This window comes from Zingiber officinale, chromosome 1A (genome assembly GCF_018446385.1).
Source record: "Zingiber officinale cultivar Zhangliang chromosome 1A, Zo_v1.1, whole genome shotgun sequence".
Classification (NCBI taxonomy): domain Eukaryota; kingdom Viridiplantae; phylum Streptophyta; class Magnoliopsida; order Zingiberales; family Zingiberaceae; genus Zingiber; species Zingiber officinale.
Window position 1 is genome coordinate 192,838,259 of NC_055987.1, and position 20,897 is coordinate 192,859,155.

At 39.0% G+C, this 20,897-nt stretch overlaps 1 protein-coding gene across 1 annotated transcript; it reads left to right on the plus strand.

The window, feature by feature from the left end:
• The first annotated feature begins 9,343 nt into the window (after nt 1-9,343).
• LOC122038968 (protein ABHD11-like) lies at nt 9,344-16,767 on the plus strand. Its single transcript, XM_042598959.1, has 13 exons — nt 9,344-9,748; nt 11,701-11,847; nt 12,054-12,080; nt 13,094-13,184; nt 13,582-13,625; nt 13,791-13,889; nt 14,621-14,678; nt 14,780-14,832; nt 14,958-15,059; nt 15,392-15,457; nt 15,636-15,760; nt 15,845-16,016; nt 16,536-16,767. Exons 1-13 carry the CDS (start codon nt 9,608-9,610, stop codon nt 16,605-16,607), a joined length of 1,197 nt encoding a protein of 398 aa, XP_042454893.1. The 5' UTR covers nt 9,344-9,607; the 3' UTR covers nt 16,608-16,767.
• Nucleotides 16,768-20,897: the final 4,130 nt, after the last annotated feature.

Genomic DNA, 20,897 nt, shown 5'->3' on the forward strand with positions numbered 1-20,897 from the left:
TGAACCTTTTAAGCTCTGGTGAAGTTGGTGGTCCGATCTGCCACTTCGTTAGGAAGGGGGCCCGCTCGGGCATACGAAGATAGAAGTACAATTCTTTCCAACGTTTATTGGAAGAAGGAAGTTTATTGAAGAAAACCAAGTCGGGCCGAGCCTAGAACATATATGTGCCCAGCTCGGACTATTTAGGGTAATAGAAATAATAGAAAACCTCCGGTCGGAGGGGGATGTGGTGGATTTTGAACAGGACAACGACGCCGCATAAGAGGCGGAAAGTATTGGGGACTAGACTTCCGAGCGGAATGCCGAAAAAATTACAGACTTCAACGATGAATGGATGAAGGGGAAATCGTAGACCGGCTGTGAACTGGTCGCGAAAAACACAAAAGGCTCCGCGCGACGGTTTGTGAGGCTGAGCGGATGGAGTGGGTAAGATGATTTCGAAGTCAGATGGGATGTCAAAATTTTCCATCAAAATATCGGCGTCGCACCGATCAAAGCGCGACTCCATGGTAGTTTACCATGGCCCGAGGGCTTGGTCTAGAGGTTAGGAGGAGCTAGCCATTGTCCGAACGGACGAAATCAAAAGAAAATGAAAGAGGATAAAAGGAAGAAGATGGCAACGAAACAGTAGCTCGAGGACGAAAACTTGGGAAAGAAATGCCAAGAAAACGCCAGAACCAAAGAGAGAAAGAAGAAGAACCTTACAACGAAGAGGAGGATCGAGGGAAGAGCACCGGAGATCGCCGAAAACAGAAATGCAAGATCGCCGGAAAGCTGGAATGCGAGAAGAAGCGGTGAGCACGCGACAGCAGTACTGAGGCGAAGGGAAGAAGAGAAGCTTTTATAGGGTGGAGCCCGAGCGGCCTCCACCGTCGGATCCAGGTCGCGAGAATCGGAGCACGCATCGCGCCATTCATTTCGAACCGCCTCGATCCCATCAGAACACCACGCCGCCGCCGTACAATGACGGTAGCACCGCCACGTGGCATTCAGCCACTGGAACGCATTTAATGAGCGCATGCTCGACCTTAATGATGGAGATTGGCGGAAACTTCGAAGAGATGCTGAGTAATGTTGGCGTTGACTGGCGTTTTGGCTGCCTCTTGTTTCCGAGCGGATGGTAGTTGTAGTATGCCGCTCGACCCAACTGATGGTCCAGTCAGTCGGACTAATCGCCTCCTTCGACTAGACTTGAAGGGGAGGCAAGTGATCCGGCGGTAAGAACAGGGGACTCCCGTTGAGGGGAGTCAACGCCACGTGGAAGTCAAAAGGTCAAATGGCCGATCGGAAAAGGGTGGACCGACTAGCCGACCGGGGTCTGAACGGAAGCAAAGGCACCCCGGCGGGGAGTCGGGGTTCCGATGCTCATGTTGAACAAGGTCGTATGGCCGAGCGGGTTGCCCGCTCGGCCGAAGGCATAAAGTAATACTGCGAACAGTCCACAGAGCGCACGACCGAGAATCCCCCGGACGGACCAGCACATACGGCCGACCGGACGTGAGGGGACTACCGACCGGCCGGACGCTCGGCATGGGGTAAGAATAGACAAAAGGACAAAGGAGCATCTTCTGACAGCGAGTATGTTCGACGATTGGGTCATACGCAGGATCTTATGACAGAGGGTTCCGCTGTCCCATCAGCGGTGTGCTCGGACTGTAGCAGTATGGTGTCAGGTAAGCTCTTCTGACAAGTCCATGCTGAGGTATGGGCTGAGGACACGTACTCGCCTTGGTATGTGTGCGTGAGCCTCTTCACAGCTCTATATAGAGGGCCTCACATTTTACCGGAGGTACGCATTCTCAGAGATTGAGAGTCACTTCTTTGTTGTCCACTTGCCTGACTTGAGCGTCGGAGGGTCGTCGCCGGGAACCCCTTCTCGGCCCGACTTCCTTGCAGGTTCGCCGGAGGTCCGTACGACCGGTCGGAGATCTACGTCAGGAACTCGGAGAGCGCCACGTGCCCAGCGTCCGTTGATTTATCGTTCGAACAGGATCAGTAGGTAATGGTGCAATGTGACTAGAACTTCCGGTTATTCTTCATAGGATAGATTCATTATCTTTGTTGTTTTCTTCTTGGCAGAACTGTCGACGTCCCTAGCTCTAGGATTGTTTTTCTTGAAGGGATTTATGCTTTAAGCGAGAAGTTGCGTCCTCTACTTGATCTGTGTGTTTCTGTGACTGGTGGTGTACATTTTGACCTTGTTAAAAGGGTTTTGCAGGACATACAGCGTGCCGGACAAGAACCTGAAGAGATTATAGATTGATTATTCATCAAAATATCAGAAACAGTTACTTACTTTATCTTTTCTCCTTGAGAAAACTTCTTTTTGCTTCTGCTAACTAAACTTTAAATTAACTGACACTAGTAAGTTCATTTACTTGAATCTCCTGAGCCCTGGCCATTTATACTGACTTCTCTATATTATGCAGGTTTATCCAATGTAGAAGGCGTTCATTGAACCAGACTTGCAAACAGCACATAAAAAAATCTCCATGAAGTTCAATCCATTTACAAATTTCCAGAATCCAACCTACATTCTAAAGGTTAGTCTTTGGATTTTTTTTTGCATATATGGTTGCCAATGTTTGGAGGCATGGTATTTGCAAACTATTTATATTGATGTCTTCAGCTAATTTCGTATGAAGCTTAAACTTTTTTCTAATATTGCAGTCACCAAGGAATGCACCAGTGGATCAAATCAAGTCTGTTCTTTCCCAACAACAAAGAAAGCACAGAAGAAACCTATGATATATACCTATTGCCATCAAGTTTGAGGCATGCTATCCTGAATAATTCTGTGCAATTTTTATTTAATATGACTTATGGTTTATGGATGAGGATCATGTAAATTTTAGACATATTTCTTGAAACATGTTTGATGTAAACAAAAATTCTGTTTTCTTGATTGGCATTGTATGCATATTTCCTTATTTTGCTGACTCATATATTTGAGTTATTTGTCACAAATATCCAATGGGATGAAGTTGTGAGCTTTAGTTAAATGCATTGTCTATCTTCAGCAATATTTATTTCACGGATTTCTATATTCACATGCCTAGCCGTATACTTCTTTTGCATATCTTCTTTTGCTTGTATATAGTTAGTGTGTATTCATATGCCACTATGACCACTGGCTATTTGTGAATTTCCAGGAATGTGTAACTGATAATCCCTTCATCATATCACTCGGAATTACTTTTGAAGTTAGTGTGCGTCTTCTTGGTGGGTTAATGGCGCTAGGCTATAGCATTGCAACTATTCTGAAGAGAAGTAGTCATGTGTTTTATGATGACAAGGTGGTTGTGAAAACTGATTGGTTAGAACAACTTAATTGCCATTGCATTCAGGTAACTGGAATGCATATGTAAATGTTAATTTCTATCTGGAGCGGCTTGAACATTCTTGTATTATGTGTTGATTTGAATATTGTATAATGGAAGATACTTCAACATAGTTCCTTAACCTAACATACTACTGATAGACTTTGGGTTTCATTATGAATTGCTGTTCAGTTAGGTTAACTTTAGATCCAAAAGAGTTACTTCTTTATTGAAGAGTAGACATATTTATATATACAAACTAGAATTTATTTTAGGAAACGATTATTAGGCTAATTGTGGTCTTTCGTGTTGGCGTCGTTTGATCGTAAAAAGTAGCATTTTCGACGTAAATCATCATTAGCGACGATCTTACGATAGAAAAGAGGTTGACGCATATGTGAGGGTAGCAAATACTCCACGACGATTACCATGACGTCGTAAATGTATTCGCATCGAGAATAAGGGGTTTTTGCGATGTGGATGTTTCCGTCTCAAACAATTCAAATTTGCGACGATATTGTCAGGTCGTCGCAATTGTGACACAAATAAAGGTTATTTGCAACTAACATATCAAAGACATGAGGTCGTCGCAAATCTAATAGTATTTGTGATAGACAAATGTAATTCTGCTCCCGTCGTAAAAATTTATTTTGCAATTAACCAGAATTTTAGATTTATTTTATTTTTTTTGCCCAATTTAATGGGTCTCACCTGTTGGTGTTGCAAGGTTGCAAACATAGTCCCACATTGAAAACACATGGAAAAGATCATGGGTTTATAAGAGAAAGATATCTCCATTTGGCATGAGGCCTTTTGGGGAGAGCCCAAGAGCAAAACCATGAGGACTTAGGCCAAAAGTGGATAATATCATGCAATTGTGGAGATATCTAAATTCTTTTCGATCCTACAATTGGTATCAGAACCCAGACTGCCAGAAGGTTTAACCGCCGACTGTGCACAATAGTTATGGTCTGATTGAGCCATGTGGGTACAATATTGACCTCGAACAAAGAAAGTGGGGGCTCCTATGTTTGGATCAAGAGGACCAGACACCGGGCAGGAAGTCCTAGTAGGTCGGGTGGACCGAGGGGTAGGAAGACCTGGTGGATCGGAGATCGAACATGGGAAACCTGTGGTCCTTTGTTTGAGGAGGGATTGTTGGTATTGCAAGGTTGCAAACATAGTCCCACATTGAAAACACATGGAAAGATCATGAGTTTATAAGAGAAAGATATCTTTATTTGACATGAGGCATTTTGGAGAGAGCCCAAGAGCAAAACCATGAGGGCTTAGGCCAAAAGTGGACAATATCATGTAATTGTGGAGATATCTAAATTCTTTTCGATCCTACAATTGGTATCAGAGCCCAAACTGTCAGAAGGTTTATCTAAATTCTTTTCGATCCTACAATTGGTATCAGAGCCCAAACTGTCAGAAGGTTTAACCGCCGACTGTGCACAAGAGCTATGTGGGTACAATATTGACCTCGAACAAAGAAAGTGGGTGCTCCTATGTTTGGATCAAGAGGACCAGACACCGGGCAGGAAATCCTAGTTGCGGCTAGGCAAGGAAGTCCTAGTTGCGGCTAGACAAGGAAGTCCTAGTAGGTCGGGTGAACCGAGGGGCAGGAAGACCTGGTGGATCGAGGATCGAACATGGGAAACCTGTGGTTCTTTGTTTGAGGGGAGATTGTTGGTGTTGCAAGGTTGCAAATACAGTCCCACATTGAAAATACATGGGAAAGATCATGGGTTTATAAGAGAAAGATATCTCCATTTGACATGAGGCCTTTTGGGGAGAGCCCAAGAGCAAAATCATGAGAGCTTAGGCCCAAAGTGAACAATATCATGCAATTGTGGAGATATCTAAATTCTTTTCGATCCTACTCTCAACAACCTGTACACAATTATTAGATAAATATATTTTAGCCATTCAGAACTTTCACCAAATACAAATTACAATTAAAATTCAACAATAAAACCCAACAATATATGACATTTCTGGCTCATATACACTATTGGCTAATAAGTAGTCTAAATTCACTAACCTAGCTAATACCATAGAAGATCGTCTCAAATAAATCCCAAATCAACGTGAAGAGTCGTTTGACTTATGGACGCTCGATGCATCACCAACCTATTTATAAAAGGTAGTTTAATTACAAAGTAATTATAAGAAAGAACTTAAAATTGTTTGTCACCTAAAATATAATACTTGTGTACTTGCATTTCCTTCTGCTCTCACAGATGATCTATTTGGATCATTATTTACTCCATCAACAATGGTTTGGAAGAAATTCTCTAAGGGAACAACAACTTCATCTCGTGCTTCAACCCGTGCCTTTTCAAGCACGTACTCTCCTACTTTATCAATTATCATTTGCATCAATCCTTTTGGGATTGACTCCAAAGAAATAGGAGCTGCATTAGATGAACTCGGAGCTAAATGAGATGAACCGGGAGCTGCATTTGGTGCTGGAATTGTACCCAAGCAGCGCATACGAGGCCGCCCCTCTCCACCAACAAAGCTACCCAACAGCTTCTCCTTGAATGTGGTTGTGACGTCTGACTCAGAAACTCGAGAAATGGCATCTCTTATAGCATCCTGCACCATGCAAGAAATTAGATTATAAAAGAATCATTGTTTTTTTTATAACTCCAAAAACTAGCAAGTTTTTATACTTACAACCATTGTCTTCATATCCGCATCAAGTGTTTTCCCCGCTTTCGGCATGCGGGTCATAAGGAAAACATCGAGGTGAGAAGTGTCCATGCTAGTAGCCCGCATCTATAATATAAAAAGTTACCAACTCATGTTAACAAATAGTTTATACAAATATGGTACCATTATATATAATAAGTTGTGCTGTAATGAATTCTACAATATCATTAAAGCAGTTCTAATTGAACTTGGTTATTTAGTCACTTTTTGCTATCTAATAGTCATTTAGTCATCATGTATGATGAAATAACTTATCCAATTAGCTACAAAAGTCAAAAGAATAGTCTTCTGTAGTCCATGCATCTTCTTAACTCATCTTGTGAAGAAATTAAAGAGATTATATATAGAAACTGTATCTTGCAGATGATTTTTTCATGGTTATGCACAATGTAGTTATGGAAATTATTCTTAGTGGTTTCTAATTTAGGATATTTTGAAATACTTTTGGTATTTCGAAATAGTATTTCTTGTAGTATTCTTTCTAGATTTTCATTGACATTCACCTGTCCCTACTGAGGATGCAGGGCTGTTTTCATACATCTTGATTCTTATTTGCTATGATGGTTTTGTTCCTAATATCAATACTTGTGAAACTTAAAGTTATATGACAGCGTGATTCACTATGACTTGGACCTCATGGTGCACTCAAAATGATCTAGAGCTTGTCCAAGTAGACTCTTCTCTACAACTAATTGCTTGGTGATATATTACTATCCTATAGCCTTCCACAGTTGAACTCCATGAAGCATCAATTGAAAGACATATGAATTCAATATTACAATTGACATTGGTTAAGCATAAGGAATTCATGAACTCTAGTTTTCACACACATAATGTAATCTCCCATTTAAAGGTAATCATCAAACATGAGACTTTGGACTAGGGCTCTGACATCTTTATGTTATCTGAACTAGAAAGAAATTTTGTTCTATGCTTTTTTTAGCTGTCATTTCTTCTGCACAACTGTGAAGAATTGTATACACGCATCACCTGAGGAAAGAATTTAGTTCAAAAATTCCATGTATTCTTTTGCTTCAAATACAACTAGTTCAAAGCTTCAGTGATATTAAATCCCTTGCATTCCTAACAATCTTTATAAGTCGTCTAGTTTCTGCTTGAAAATCTTAGAATATTTGAAACCTAAATATCATCTAATGATTGTAGTACTACGAGCTTCAGTGATGTTGATGGTTCCTTTCATTGGCAGCTAATGCTCGTCTCGCGGGGTCAGCGACAAATCATGCATCAGCTGGATAACCTCAACAACTTGATGCGTGAGCGCTTGTCTTTGTCATCCCGGCAAGGCTTAACTGATAACAGAAGCAGATTGCCCAACTGGAATACAATAGGGATACTAGCAATCGGATGCATCGGCATTGTTCTGTTCAAAAATCTGAACAGGAATTAAAATGAAGCCTTTGAAGATCCTGATCGATGACTTTAGATATATTAACCTGTTCATGATGCACAATTGTGCAGGGCCTCAAGCTCAACAAGGAACACACTGGAATCGACAAAAGCTAACACATTGAAGTTTTTAAGAAGTCCTGGTGCATAGGGGTGTAATCGAGTCGAGTCAAGCCGAATTCTTGGATGTTTGAATTTGATTTGTTTATAAACGAGCCGAGCTCGAGCTTTATTTAACGAATATATTCATGGCTCATGTATTTATTCGAACTTTTATCGAACCTAAACGAGGTTAATAAATATAAATTATAAATTTAAATATTCATTAAAAACTAAATTATATATTTTTTAAAAATTATAATATTCTGGTTAAAATTTATAATTTTATTCTAATAAATAAATTTAATATATTTATAATTTAATAAAAGGCGCCTTTTTATTGTAACGACCCGGCCCTCTTGGCCCATTTGACGACCCTCGGGTCGTCGACCGTCGGCCCTTATGTCGTCGGCCCATTTGGCGACCTCTAATGTCGTCGACCGACGACCCTTGGCCGTGCCGTTACTCACTAGGACTTTCCACCCCTTGTCAGTGGATTTTTGTCTCCCCCAGGATTCGAACTCTAAACCTCCAGGCTTAAGTATTAGAGTTTATGAATCCTGGCAACCAAGTGACATAAGTAGAGTGTAAAATCTATAAATTCAATATCAAAACTATTTTTTTTTATTTAAAAATTAATTCATGAGCTTAACGAATATGTTCACGAACTAACGAGCCGAATGTTGTAAAGCTTGAGCTTGACTTGTTTATCTTAACGAGCCTCATTAAACGAGTTCAAACGAGCTTTTATCAAATCGAGCTTCGAATAACTCACGAGCGGCTTGGCTCATTTACACCCCTAGTGGTGCACCTCTCCGTGTTCTTTTTTTTTTATTGTTGGCTTGATTTTTTCTGAGTTCGGATCCTCTGTTCCCAAATTTTTCTGTCCCCGTGTCCCCTGCCAATCGGACGAACCAAATTACATCTCAAGGCATCATGACATTCTTAAGATGTGTGCAGTATCCTCGTGATGTGCAAGACATTCTTGAGATGTAATCTCGTCCGTCCGATCGGCAAGGGGACACGGAGACAGAGAAATTTATGGACAGAGGATCCGAACTGGTCTCTAGTATCAGTTCAAATCTCCTGTCCCCAATATCACATGTCCCCGTGTCCCACTCATCGTCCTAGCCCACCACCGGCGGCCTCCGGCTGCCACCCCAATCAACTCTATAACCCTTAGGGAAGATGAACCCAAGGGAGTCGTCATCGGCATGATCGACGTTGGAATCCAACCGGATCTAAGCAGACTTTCCTCTGCCGTCGATCTGAGCCTCTGCTCAGATCCGGCCGGATTCCAGTGCTGATGGCGATCCCTTTGAGTTCATCTTCCCGAAGGGTTATAGTGTCAATCGGGACGGTGGTTGGAGGTGGATTGGGTGACATGTGAAATATGGAGACAGAAAGATTTGAGGAGAGAGGATGTGAACTCCTCTAGCATGCAGATGTTAAGTAAAATATATTAATTAAAATTGATTTTTTTTAAAGTTTGTTTCAGGTATTACGTCGACTAATTCGTCTATTAAAAATTTTTTAATTTAATTCGTAGAAATTGAAACTGGATCTTTTTGAAAAATTGAGAAGGTATTTTTACCGTAAATTGATTTTCAAATATACGAATAGTGATAAAAATTATTGTTATTTAACATACGTACCTATGAATATAATAGAGATTAAATCTTAAAAGCGAATATAAAAGAATTGAAATTTTAAAACTTTTTTTTCTCAGGATTTGTAACCCAATAAAGAATTGGAAATTTTCAATATATATATATATATATATATACTCGGTACGTTTCTCGACCACCAACAATAGCCGCGGCAAAAGGTGCTCGCGAAAGCTTCAGCGGTCCACTCGCCACGCCTCGCTTCGGCGACTCCGCCGACGGACCATAAAGAGAGAGAAGGCGGGGTTGGGGGAAGAAGGTGTTAGTAGCCGGCCGGATACCCTCGTTCTATCCGTCCACCGCATCGACCACTTCGATCTTCTAGTTTCGACTCCAATCTACCCACGCCAGCGCCTGCATTCCGCGCCGGAAAGCCCTGACATCTTGGTCTCCATGGCTAGGGCTTCGAATTTTTCGGTTTCGTGCGGGTCGGATCTGGGGTGGGCGTTCATGGCGGGTGGGAAGGGATTTGATATTCGAGTTGGGGCGTCTCTTGATCCGAGGACGAGGTGTGGGGTTCAGTTCCCTCTTCAGGTTGGAATTCGATTTCAATAAACTTGTTTTTGTGCATTTTTAGCTCTTCCTCCTTTCTAAAAGCTTTCTTTTACAGGTGCTAAACCGAACAAAATAGCTCTTCTATTATAGCTTGTTGGAAATAAAAGACTAGGGAATTGGAAAGCAATTTCTAGATTTTTTTTTTTTGCGAAAAATTTCCTTTTTGAAATGATAAAAGTTTGGAAATTTAGGATTCTCAGATTTAGAAAATGTGGGGGTGATGGGATTTTAAAATCCCTTTGTTTCCTTCTCTACTTGTTGGCCAATCTAATTCAGTAATTTGCATGCTCGGATAGAAACGTACAATAGTGAAGTACGTTGTGAAATGAAATCCTGAAAGTCATGAACTTGTTGTGAGTTGTTGGTCATTTCTTGTGTTTATGAGAGAGTTTTCTTAAATTCTGCAAGTTGTGAACTTGCTGGCCGCTTTTGAGTTTCCTTAAGTGTCTGTTTTCAGTTGAGTTCCATTCTCTGTGATGCTTAGCAGAAACTGTGCATTTTCATCCATATTTAACCAGGAGCTGGTATGCTAGACCAATATTTGGTTTTTTACTTTTCAGTATGGAGTTGAAAAAAGTAAGGAAATATGGCTTGCTGGCAATGGCAAGGTTATTATTATTGGTGCACTATCACTTTTATGTACTATTTTTAAAACATTCTTTATGGTTGAAACTAGATGTACTAAATATTTTATCTTTTAGTTGCAACAAATCATGAGTCCAATTTTTTGGAATTGACTACATGGATAGTATTGCCATTGAATTCTATGTAAGATTATATGGCTAGTCATATGATCCGGCGGATAGAACAGGGGGCCCCCGTTCTGAGGGGTCGCCGCCACGTGGAAATCAAAAGGCTAGGTGGACCGGACGGCTGACCGGAGAAGGTTGGGTCGACCTCCCGGCCAGCCGGATAGGAGTCGGGATACCGGCGCTCGAACGAATAATAATGAGGGGCCGAGCGGAAGTCATGCTTGGCCGAAGATATAAGGTAACATAGCGCTAACAGTCCTTGCATAGCACCCTACCGAAATCTCCCCAGCGTATCAATACCAACGGCAGGTCGGACGTGCCGTCCGGCCGGCGCGTAAGATGAGGGCCGTTCGGACAGCACTCCCCGTCCAGCCTGCCGGACGGACCCACCGGCCTGTGGTAGGTAGAGAAAGACGAATATCTTGTGAACAGCTGTCAAGCCCTAGGGCTAGGCCATACTCCTAGTCTGACAGCTAGGTGTTCTCCTGTCCCATCGAAGACGTGCTTGGACTGTAGCAGTATGGCGTCAGTTAAGCTTTCTGACAGACACATACCGAGGTATGGGCTGCGGATACGTATGTGCCTCGGTGGACGTGCAGGAGCTCCTTCACCACTCTATATAAAGAGCCTCATACTTCGCCGGAGGTACGCGATATACAACCTTGGAGCCACTTTTTTCACCACTTGCTTGCCTGACTTGAGCGTCGGAGGGTCGCTGCCGGGAACCCCTTCCCGGCCCGACTTCTGTGCAGGTTCGCCGGAGTTTCGTACGACTAGCCGGAGATCTATATCAGCAAATCGGAGAGCGCCACGTGCCCAGCGTCCGTTGAGTCAGCGTTCGGACAGGATCATCATATATAGATCCATTAGCCACTCTTGATTATACGTAGCCAATATGCCTTTTTTCCTTCAATGCTAATCAATTCTACTTTTGTAATTATAGAATCACTTAAATCATTACTTGTGCAAAGAATTTCCAAGAATTTTTCTCTTTTACTTGTTTTGCTTATTGAGACAATGTCACAATTTAGCAAGTTATTTGCATCTTAAGCACCTTATAAGACATTACATCTATATTTTTGTTGTTTTAAAACCTTTTTATTTATTCTCATTGATCCCTGTTGATAATTTTACATTATAACTTCTCACGTACTGATTGCAAACTTTATCTGTTCACAGGACTGCACTTGCCATGCTTGGCCATTTTCTTTAAATAACTCCAGGAAAAGTTATTCTTCATCTAATCGAAGATTACGTGTTCATATGACAATGGTAGATGAAAGGGCCATTCGACCACTAGAATCTGTGAAACCTAATCATACCCTGGTCAGTGGTGAATTCATTAAGAAACATGAATTAATTTGTGTAGGTTGTTGGAGCTTGCTATAATTGAAAAACTAACTAGTCTCTTTGCAAGACCATACCAAAAGTACTTGGAATATATGTGAATAGTTTTATTTTTCTTGATTTTATTTTTAATTTTTTAAACAATAACAACTCTATGACTTAATTGCTTTGCTCATCTTTTGCAGGTGTATGATCTTGTCCAAGGAAACCTTGTAAGAAAACTTTCTCCTTCATTCACCTATTATTGTAATAGCTGTTTGAGGTCTTGCAAATTTTTGACCTCAATGCCAACACCTTGTCCTTTCACTTGTAAAATAAAATAGTTACTAATTTAATTACCTTCAAGCAATTGCTAGTTTGACTATAGCATTATTGCACTTGCTGGTACTCATGTGATACCAAATTATAAAACCTAATTCGGGCATAAAATTTAGAGTAAATCCAAAGTTGAGGATTTAACATCATAGTTATTTTTCTTCTATTAACTTACCCTTTCCGTTATGGTATCAGTCTATTCGCCTTAGTGTATTTGTTTCTCTATGTTTTTGTTGAACAAGTGTTATATTCACTGCTCTCATCAGGCCTTAGATTCTAAATCAGGTTCTATAGTTTTGTTGAGCTGACAATTCCGTGCTGCAGTTGTTAATGAGTAATTGTCTATGATTTTCAAACTTGGAATCTACAGAAAGTATCCTGGCTTGTAGATTAAGTGGGAAAGTTAATATATAGATACAGAGAGACTATAAATTCAGTTAATCTAGGTAGGTGCCAGAGGTTTGACGCTAAGATTAACCAAAATAAATGTTTTTATGAAAAAACAATATTGGTGATCTCTGTAAGTATGATTTTGTTCAAAAGAACACTGTAACTTGTTAGTGGTTCAGCTTTTCTGGTTCATAATCAGTTCTCTTGCTAAATGGCCACCTCATAAGTTCTCATGATATTCTTGAGAAATACTCTAGGTCTTTAAAAAATCTTATCTGGATGCCATTGCCTTTGTTAGAATCCAACTATAAATACTCTTCTATGTTCTTTTATTAGTTCCATACCTATGTTCTAGTAGTATGAGTTCCTTTGTACAAAACGAAGGCATTGGAATTTTTTGTTTAACGATCATTCCATGGTTTGGAGAATTCAATAGTATTTTCATACTTCAGAACTTGAGGTCTATTTTGTCTCTCTGATATGCTAATTTGTGTATTTCTTTCCACTTTATCTAATGCAGGTGAACTGGAATTATTTCATGGATAAGTCAATACCTGATCCACCAACTGCTGTTCTCTTGCATGGAATTCTTGGTTCTAGGAAGAATTGGGGTCAGTGAGCTACTCAAACTTGAAAGCTTCTTGCTTTTCTCAAACTGATATGCCTCTTAGTGCTTTTCTAAGAAGTATACACAAATGGAAAGGTGGTATTTTGGCAGTAATAACTAGCTACCGGCTGACGGATTTATAAAAATAAATAAAACTATAATATGGACAATCTGAAAAAAAAAGGAGATCCACAAGTGACATTACTTTATATTGGTAGTCTCACTTTAGTTTGCTTGGTTTCCTACCTTTAATGCATCTTTGTTGCACATAAATGTACAATTATTTGCAATATTATGAACAAAGTTTCTGTATTAGATAGAACTACAGATTAGTACATAACAGATACAGAGTTGTAAGTGTCCTGTTGAATCTGGTGAATAATGGTACAAAAATATTTCAGGTTCTTTCGCAAAGAGACTGGCGCAAGAGTTCCCAATGTGGCAGGTATACTCTCCAACACTTAACCCCTCTTCACTTTGCCAAAAGTGCCATTTAAACACTGAAAAATCAAAATGGTTTTGTAATCAAAATGGTGAGCCCAAAATAAGACGTGAAATGACATTGTCTATGTACGTGGGCTAATCCTTTACTGTGCTTCCTTTAATGCAGTTTCTTTTGGTTGATTTGCGCTGTCATGGTAAATCGGCATCAATAAAGAAGAATGGACCTCATACAGTTGCTGCAGCTGCTCTTGATGTTCTAAAGCTTGTAAGTGTTTATGTTTTCAATCGAATATCATCTGCATGTGAATATTTTACACATTGTAGCATTTTGTCTTTAAACAGTGATATCTCTTGTTAACACTAAGTAGAAATATCACATTGACTTAATTTTTACTGGGGCATTTTTCTAAAACCCATTTAAGTTGTAGTTTTATTAATGAGAGAGCTCACCCAGTTGGCTTGTGTAGTCACTTGATGGCATGCACTGTACCTTATTGACGAGAGCGATGCCTTGAACAAGTTTACCTTCACTTCATTACCTTGTCAACATATTTGTGGTTTATGGGCATACCGTATCAATCCATCCTGAAATTAGAAAATGTAAGATACTAAGCTTTGTTTAGAAAATGTAAGATACTAAGTTTTGTTTCCTTGATCTTGATCAATGTGTCTCTGGTTACTAAAACAAAAATGGTTGGTGGTTCTTTGATGTGAAAGTTGGTTTTTGATTCTTACATATTAACTAGTGGTGATTCAATCACTTCTAAGAAACTAGAGAATTTACAACATTAAGATTCAGTCGATTAATCACTCAGTGTAAATTTAACATCAAAGATGCTCTGTCTTCATTTTTTCAACCACAAAGTTGCTCTTGGTCCCATATAGTTGAACATCTCTTGTTAGCTTTTGGTTCAGTTTCTAGTGGCATTTGTTTCATGAGATAGTTGGTATAAGTTTGGAGGTAATTTTCCAATATGACACTTTGGCATCATACAGGTTGCACAACTCAGATTGATACCACGTGTCTTAGTTGGTCACAGCTTTGGTGGCAAAGGTAATCTTCGCAAGTTTCTTTATTTCTTGGTTGGCATTTATTTGTTTGTTTGTTTTTTGCAATTTAATATTTTCTGATATGCCACTCTATCATCTTCTCAGTGGCCCTAAGTATGGTAGAACAAGCTGCAAAGCCTCTTGCTAGACCTGTCAGAGTAAGATCAAAATCTGAATTCTTACCATTGAATACCTGCTAATTCTATTCATGATTTTTGACCTTAGATTTTAATCATCCTCCCTTAAATATCAAAGGTAAGAACTTTGACTTTTGTCTTTGAAGGTTTGGGTTCTTGATGCTACCCCTGGGAAGGTTCGTCCTGGAGGAGATGGTGAAGATCATCCTGGTGAATTGATTGCTTTTTTGAGTAAAATGCCTAAGGAGGTGTGCTTGCTTGACTATGAATTCTTGCACCAGTTGATTATTTGTTTATAGTAGTTAATTATGTTTTGTGTTATTCATTTTGTCCTATTTTCTTAATATGCTTGAAATTGTGTGTTTCTAGTTTTCTGAACTACTATTCATTTCAAAATAGAGTTTAATAGGGATGTCATGAGACAACTTGTTTTGGTGGATACTGAATTTTAGTTTCATGAAATGCAAATTTATATGTTTCACATGAACAATGCTAATATCGCTTTGTTTTTAATTTCTTACTTTAAAATATAAAAAATGGTTTTCTAGAAAGTATTTCTGATCATTTTGACTTATTATAGGTTGCTTCAAAGCAGAAAGTTGTAGATACATTGATTCAGGAAGGATTTTCATCAGAGGTTGCGCGGGTATGGACATTTCTATGCTTTCTACCATTTTGACGGGTTAATCAAACTCATATTCTTCAGATGTCCATTCATTAATTAAAGCTACAGAAGCATGAAATAGTTTAAAAAACATAATTAAGTACATTGTTTAAGCGTTTTGTTCAAAAACTTAACCATGGAAGTATGATATTATTCCCAGTGGGTGGTGACAAATCTGCAGCCAGCTAATCAGCCTGGTTCCATCTCATCATCAGGCTTCTCATGGATATTTGACCTCAATGGCATCTCAGAGATGTACAAGTCCTATGAAGAAACAAATTTATGGTACAGAAGCACCCTCGTGCGATAGTATATCGCCATAAATTCCGTGAATATACATCTGAACCAGAACACTCTATGTTCTTGTAGGCAAACTGTTGAGAATGTTCCTCGAGGAGTTCATATGAATTTCTTGAAGGCTGAGAGAAGCTTACATAGATGGGCTCTCGAAGACCTTCGGAGGATCCATGTTGCCGAGGAGTTGGCTTCCGAGGAGGGAGCGGGTGTTGAGCTACATGTTCTTGAAGATGCTGGCCACTGGGTACTGCTAATCTACATTCTCGTTTCTTTAGGCCGGTTCTTACTCTTGAATGTTGAGCAACTTTTTCATTGAGGCTGCAAATGTAGAGGCATCAATTGGCTGTGCATACAACAGAAAGATTGAGATCATGACCCAGCCAACCCACCTTTTTTTTAAAGTATTTTTTTTTAAAAAAATCTTTAAAAATAATAATTTTAAATACATTCAATAACATAATGCCCTCATGAACTTATTTAATTACTTTGTAATATTAGAGGTAAAATTATTTTCATTGGGTTGAAGATAGAAGATATAGGTATTTTGTTGGCAAGGTTAAACTCCTATGGTGCATTTTACATACAATAGTAAACTTTGTGTAAGGATATTTGGAACTTAATAGAATGGTGGGACATGGGAGTCATTTCCTTGCGACTAAAGGGTAAATTTAGCAGCTTGTTATTGTAAACTGAAGAGGCAACTAAATCTAAATGATAACCTCTTAAATGGTTCGACTAACCCAACCCATAATTTTTCTTTCAGGTGCATGCCGACAACCCGGATGGTCTGTTTCGGATTCTCTCGTCCTCCTTCCTTGGATTGCGGAATCTGTAGCAGAAGTACATTTGTGAATCATAATCCAATTATGGCTTTGGGTATTTTGAGAAGCAAGTGGAGGGTTGAATATCTAAGGCAGTTTATATTTAACTAGCGTTGTAAGTTATATACATTGATGTATTATTTTGTTCTTTTAACTTATCATTCGATTTCTTTACCCCCCTTGATTTTATACACAATTATTTTAGTACTGTCTTCTTCCCAAACACGATAAAGGATTGTAAGACATTTTCTTCAAATTGAAATATAATTATTTTATCAGGATTAAATAAGTGGAAGTTGATCATTAATTTACAATTTAAGACATTTAAGTTTTAAGTAGTAGTTTTATGCGATATATTAACAAAGATCGACAAGGAAACGTATATATCTCTTTAGATGAGCATTCAGGTGACATCGATGGATGATAGAACAAAGAATTGAATTAATTGCATCAGGTATTTGGAGTCTGCAGCTTGAGACTGCTCAGGCGGGTTTCGAGTCCCTGGACTCGGTGAGAGTCACCCATGATCGGCCATGAAAGGGGTGTGTAGGTGGCAATTGTAGGTGATAGCCAACGTGATGAGTTGACATGGATAAAAATCTAGTATTTTCTCCTCTCTTTAAAACTCACGGTATATTTTAGCTTTCTTTCTTTCACCTTATTTTTCATTGTTGGTTTGTGTAAAATCAAAGCCCTAAACCCTCTTCCCCTCTCATCCCATACACTTTTACCCCGCATCAAATCCTATACACAGGCCATCTTCTTCAACGATAAACTCGCGTGGGGTAAAATAGGTTTATATATATATATATATATATATATATATATATATATATATATATATATATATATACCAAAAACGCTGCGGTGTTTAACCTCTCCAGAAAAAAACCCTAGCGCTCGCCTCTCCTCTCTCGCCGAACCAGATATCTCTCGTTGTGATCTCCCTCGCTCGTTCCCTCGCTTCTCTCGCTGCAGCCGCTCACCACTCGCTGCGATCTCCCTCGCTCGTTCCCTCCCTCTCTCGCCTGAAAACACTGCGTCAGGGCTCCCTCCCTCGTTGTGCCTTCCTCATCGGCCTCGCTGCGATCTCCCCGCCGCATCTCCCTCTCTCGCCTGAAAACACTGCGTCGGGGCTCCCTCCCTCGCTGCGCCTTCCTCACCGTCGCCTACCTCTCAACCGAAGAGAGCCCTAGCTTCTCCCCTGACCGGCTGCCGGTGGAAACGAGGTACCTTGCTACCAATCTGGATCATTAGCTGATCTTTTCTTCATACCCCTTATTAATTTGCTACCAATCTGGAAACGAGGTACTTTGCTACCAATCTGGATCATTAGCTGATCTTTTCTTCATACCCCTTGTTAATTTGCTAAACAATGTCAAGTCATAGAATTTTGTCATGTTAGTAGGATATGCCTCTGCAAATGGTTTATGTAATTGTATCAGACAACTTAAGTTTATTGATAACAATATCAGGTTTAAAGTTTGTGATCTTTGCAATCTGGATCATTAGCTGATATTTTCTTCATAACCCTTGTTAATTTGCTACAATTGTTTATTACCTTTAATTGATCGAGGTTAACTTCGTTTAGACCATGTTGGAGACTTATAATATTATTCATGATATGATGTATGCCAAACAATGTCAGGTCATAGAATTTGGTCATGTTAGCAGGATATGCCTCTGCAAATGATTTATGTAATTGTATCAGACAACTTAAGTTTATTGATAACAATATCAGGTTTAGAGTTTGTGATCCCTGCCAAGTTAATTGTAAAACTTAAGTTTGTTGTTTATTCTAAAATAAGATGTAGTATTTATTTATTTCTTTATCTATTGTCAAATATAATGCGAGGGCACATAGAAAAAGAAGAAAATAGAGTTGATGATCAAGAATTCATTCCCCAAATTGCAGATGATCGAAAGCCAAAAAATTGGAATGAAATTCCCATCACTAGAGGATACGTATTCATTTTATAACCAATATGCACGAGAAGTGGGATTTAGTTCAAGGAATAGCACGAGTAGGAAAAACAAGATGACAAATGAAGTGACATGGAAACAAATTGTTTGCTTTAAAGAAGGGCATACAGATCTAATGCGGAACAAAAAACATCCAAACCCTAATCAACAAACAAAGGAAAGAGCACGTGGCACAATTAGAACGGGTTGTAAGTTAAATATTGCATTTGTCAAGAAACAGACGGGGCCTAATTGGGTTGTCTGTAACTTCATAGAAACCCATAATCATCCGCTCTCAACCCCATCAAAGGTACATTTGCTACGCTCACATCGTAGTGTTTCGGTAGCTAAGAAAGCATTGACAAAACAGTTTTCAGAAGCCAATGTGTCAACTTGTCAACAAATGCATTTATTGGAGATAGAGTATGGAGGCCTTGAGTTGGTAGGTTGCACAGAAAAAGATATTAGAAACTTTGAGAGAAATCTTAGAGATGAGCAAAAGGGTATTGATACCGAAACACTGAATGAGTTTTTTACCTTTGAGTAAGAAAAGAATTCAGCTTTTTTCTTTGATTACGAGACTGATTCAAAAAGAAATTTAATAGGTGCTTTTGGGCTGATCATGTATCAAGAAGGGCATATAGTGTATTCGGTGATACAGTTGTATTTGATACTACATATAACACCAATAGATATGGCGATTTTGGCACCATTTGTAGGAGTTAACCATCATCATCAGACAATTATTTTTGGCTGCGGGTTTCTTAGTGATGAGAAAACTGAGTCTTTTGTTTGGCTGTTTACAAAGTTCTTAGAAGCCATACCTAAAGGTGCACAAAACATTATCATCACTGATCAAGATCCTGCTATGACAAAAGTTATTGCACAGGTTTTCCCTCAAACAGTGCATCGATATTGTTTGTGGCACATATTGAACAAATTCCCAGATAAATTAGACCCTTTGACTTTTTGAAACCACTATCACAGCATAAAGAATGTCATTACAAATTCTACAACACCTGATGATTTTGAGAAGTCATGGGAAGAGACTATCAAGTGTGCTAACTTAGAGAAAAATGATTGGTTATCCTTGATGTTTGAATTACGACATAGATGGGTTCCAGTATATTTTAGTCATGTATTTTCAACAGGAATGTCAAGTAGTCAAAGATCTGAAGGTTCACATGCATTTTTCAAGAAATATGTTTCAAATAAGAACTCATTAATGGATTTTATCACCCATTTTAATAGAGCACTGAGACATTAAAGACACAATGAGTTAGTTGCAGACCATATTGATATGAATGAGCATTCCAAGGTTAAGACAACCTGGCCAATGGAAACTCAAATGGTTAAGATATACACAAAAAAGAAATGGTTGGAGTTTCAAAATAAAATGACCGAGAGCCATAGTTATTATGTGCAACAGACATTTACAGGAGTTGCATCAGCAGTTTACCATGTGATGAAATTTCAAAGTTCTTCTCCCTCAAAATCAAGAGTGCTCACACATGACAAACAAAGGGACTACATATCGTGTAGCTGCACAAAATTTGACTTTGAGGGCATTCCATGCAGACACATGTTAGTTTTTTTCGTATTAACCAAGTGTTTCTTTTGCCTGATACGTATATACTCAAACGATGGACACGAGATGCAAAAGTTGGAGAAATATACGCTTTAGGAGAGCAAAATGTCAATGATGTGCCTGATTTAGAAAGGTATTTGATATCGAGGCACTCGAGGTTATCCTATAAAGCTTCAGTATTAGTTGATGATGCATCTTTGAGTAATGAGAGGGCAATCTTCTTGGATGAACAATTCGATTATATCTACAACAAAATTCAAGAGATATCCATTAGTACAACATGCAGTGATAGAAGTCAAAGAAAGAAATCCATTGATGAGGGTCTTGGTATTATTGATCCTTCTATAATAAGAACTAAGGGATGTGGGAAGAGATTAAAATCATCAAAGGAGAAATCAACCTCAAATTCCAAGCTTTGTCATGGATACGGACATCGAGGAGTGTCACATGATAAACGTAACTGTCCTAATTTGCAGCAAGGGTATGTGTCAATTATTTTTACATTTTTATTATATTTTGTATATAACAATATATCAATTATCAGTTTAATTGAAGATAATAATCATATCAGTCTTGACGACACATATGAACCTGATTTGAGATCTATAGCTGGTACGATCAAAGTTTAAATTTATTAAATTATAGTGGTTTATTGTTTATTGAATAAATAAAATTAATAAATTATAATTTTTATTGCAGGTTCTAACAACCTGTTTTAGGATATTGATAGATGCATCATTAGCTTATGGATTTG

What these genes read in the sequence shown, in the direction of transcription:
- LOC122038968 (XM_042598959.1), top strand. Translation starts at nt 9,608, where the DNA reads ATGGCTAGGGCTTCGAATTTTTCGGTTTCGTGCGGGTCGGATCTGGGG. An exon ending in GGGTTCAGTTCCCTCTTCAG is followed by an intron (nt 9,749 to 11,700) that starts GTTGGAATTCGA and finishes ATCTGTTCACAG; the next exon opens with GACTGCACTTGCCATGCTTG. An exon ending in TTGAAGATGCTGGCCACTGG is followed by an intron (nt 16,017 to 16,535) that starts GTACTGCTAATC and finishes TTTTTCTTTCAG; the next exon opens with GTGCATGCCGACAACCCGGA.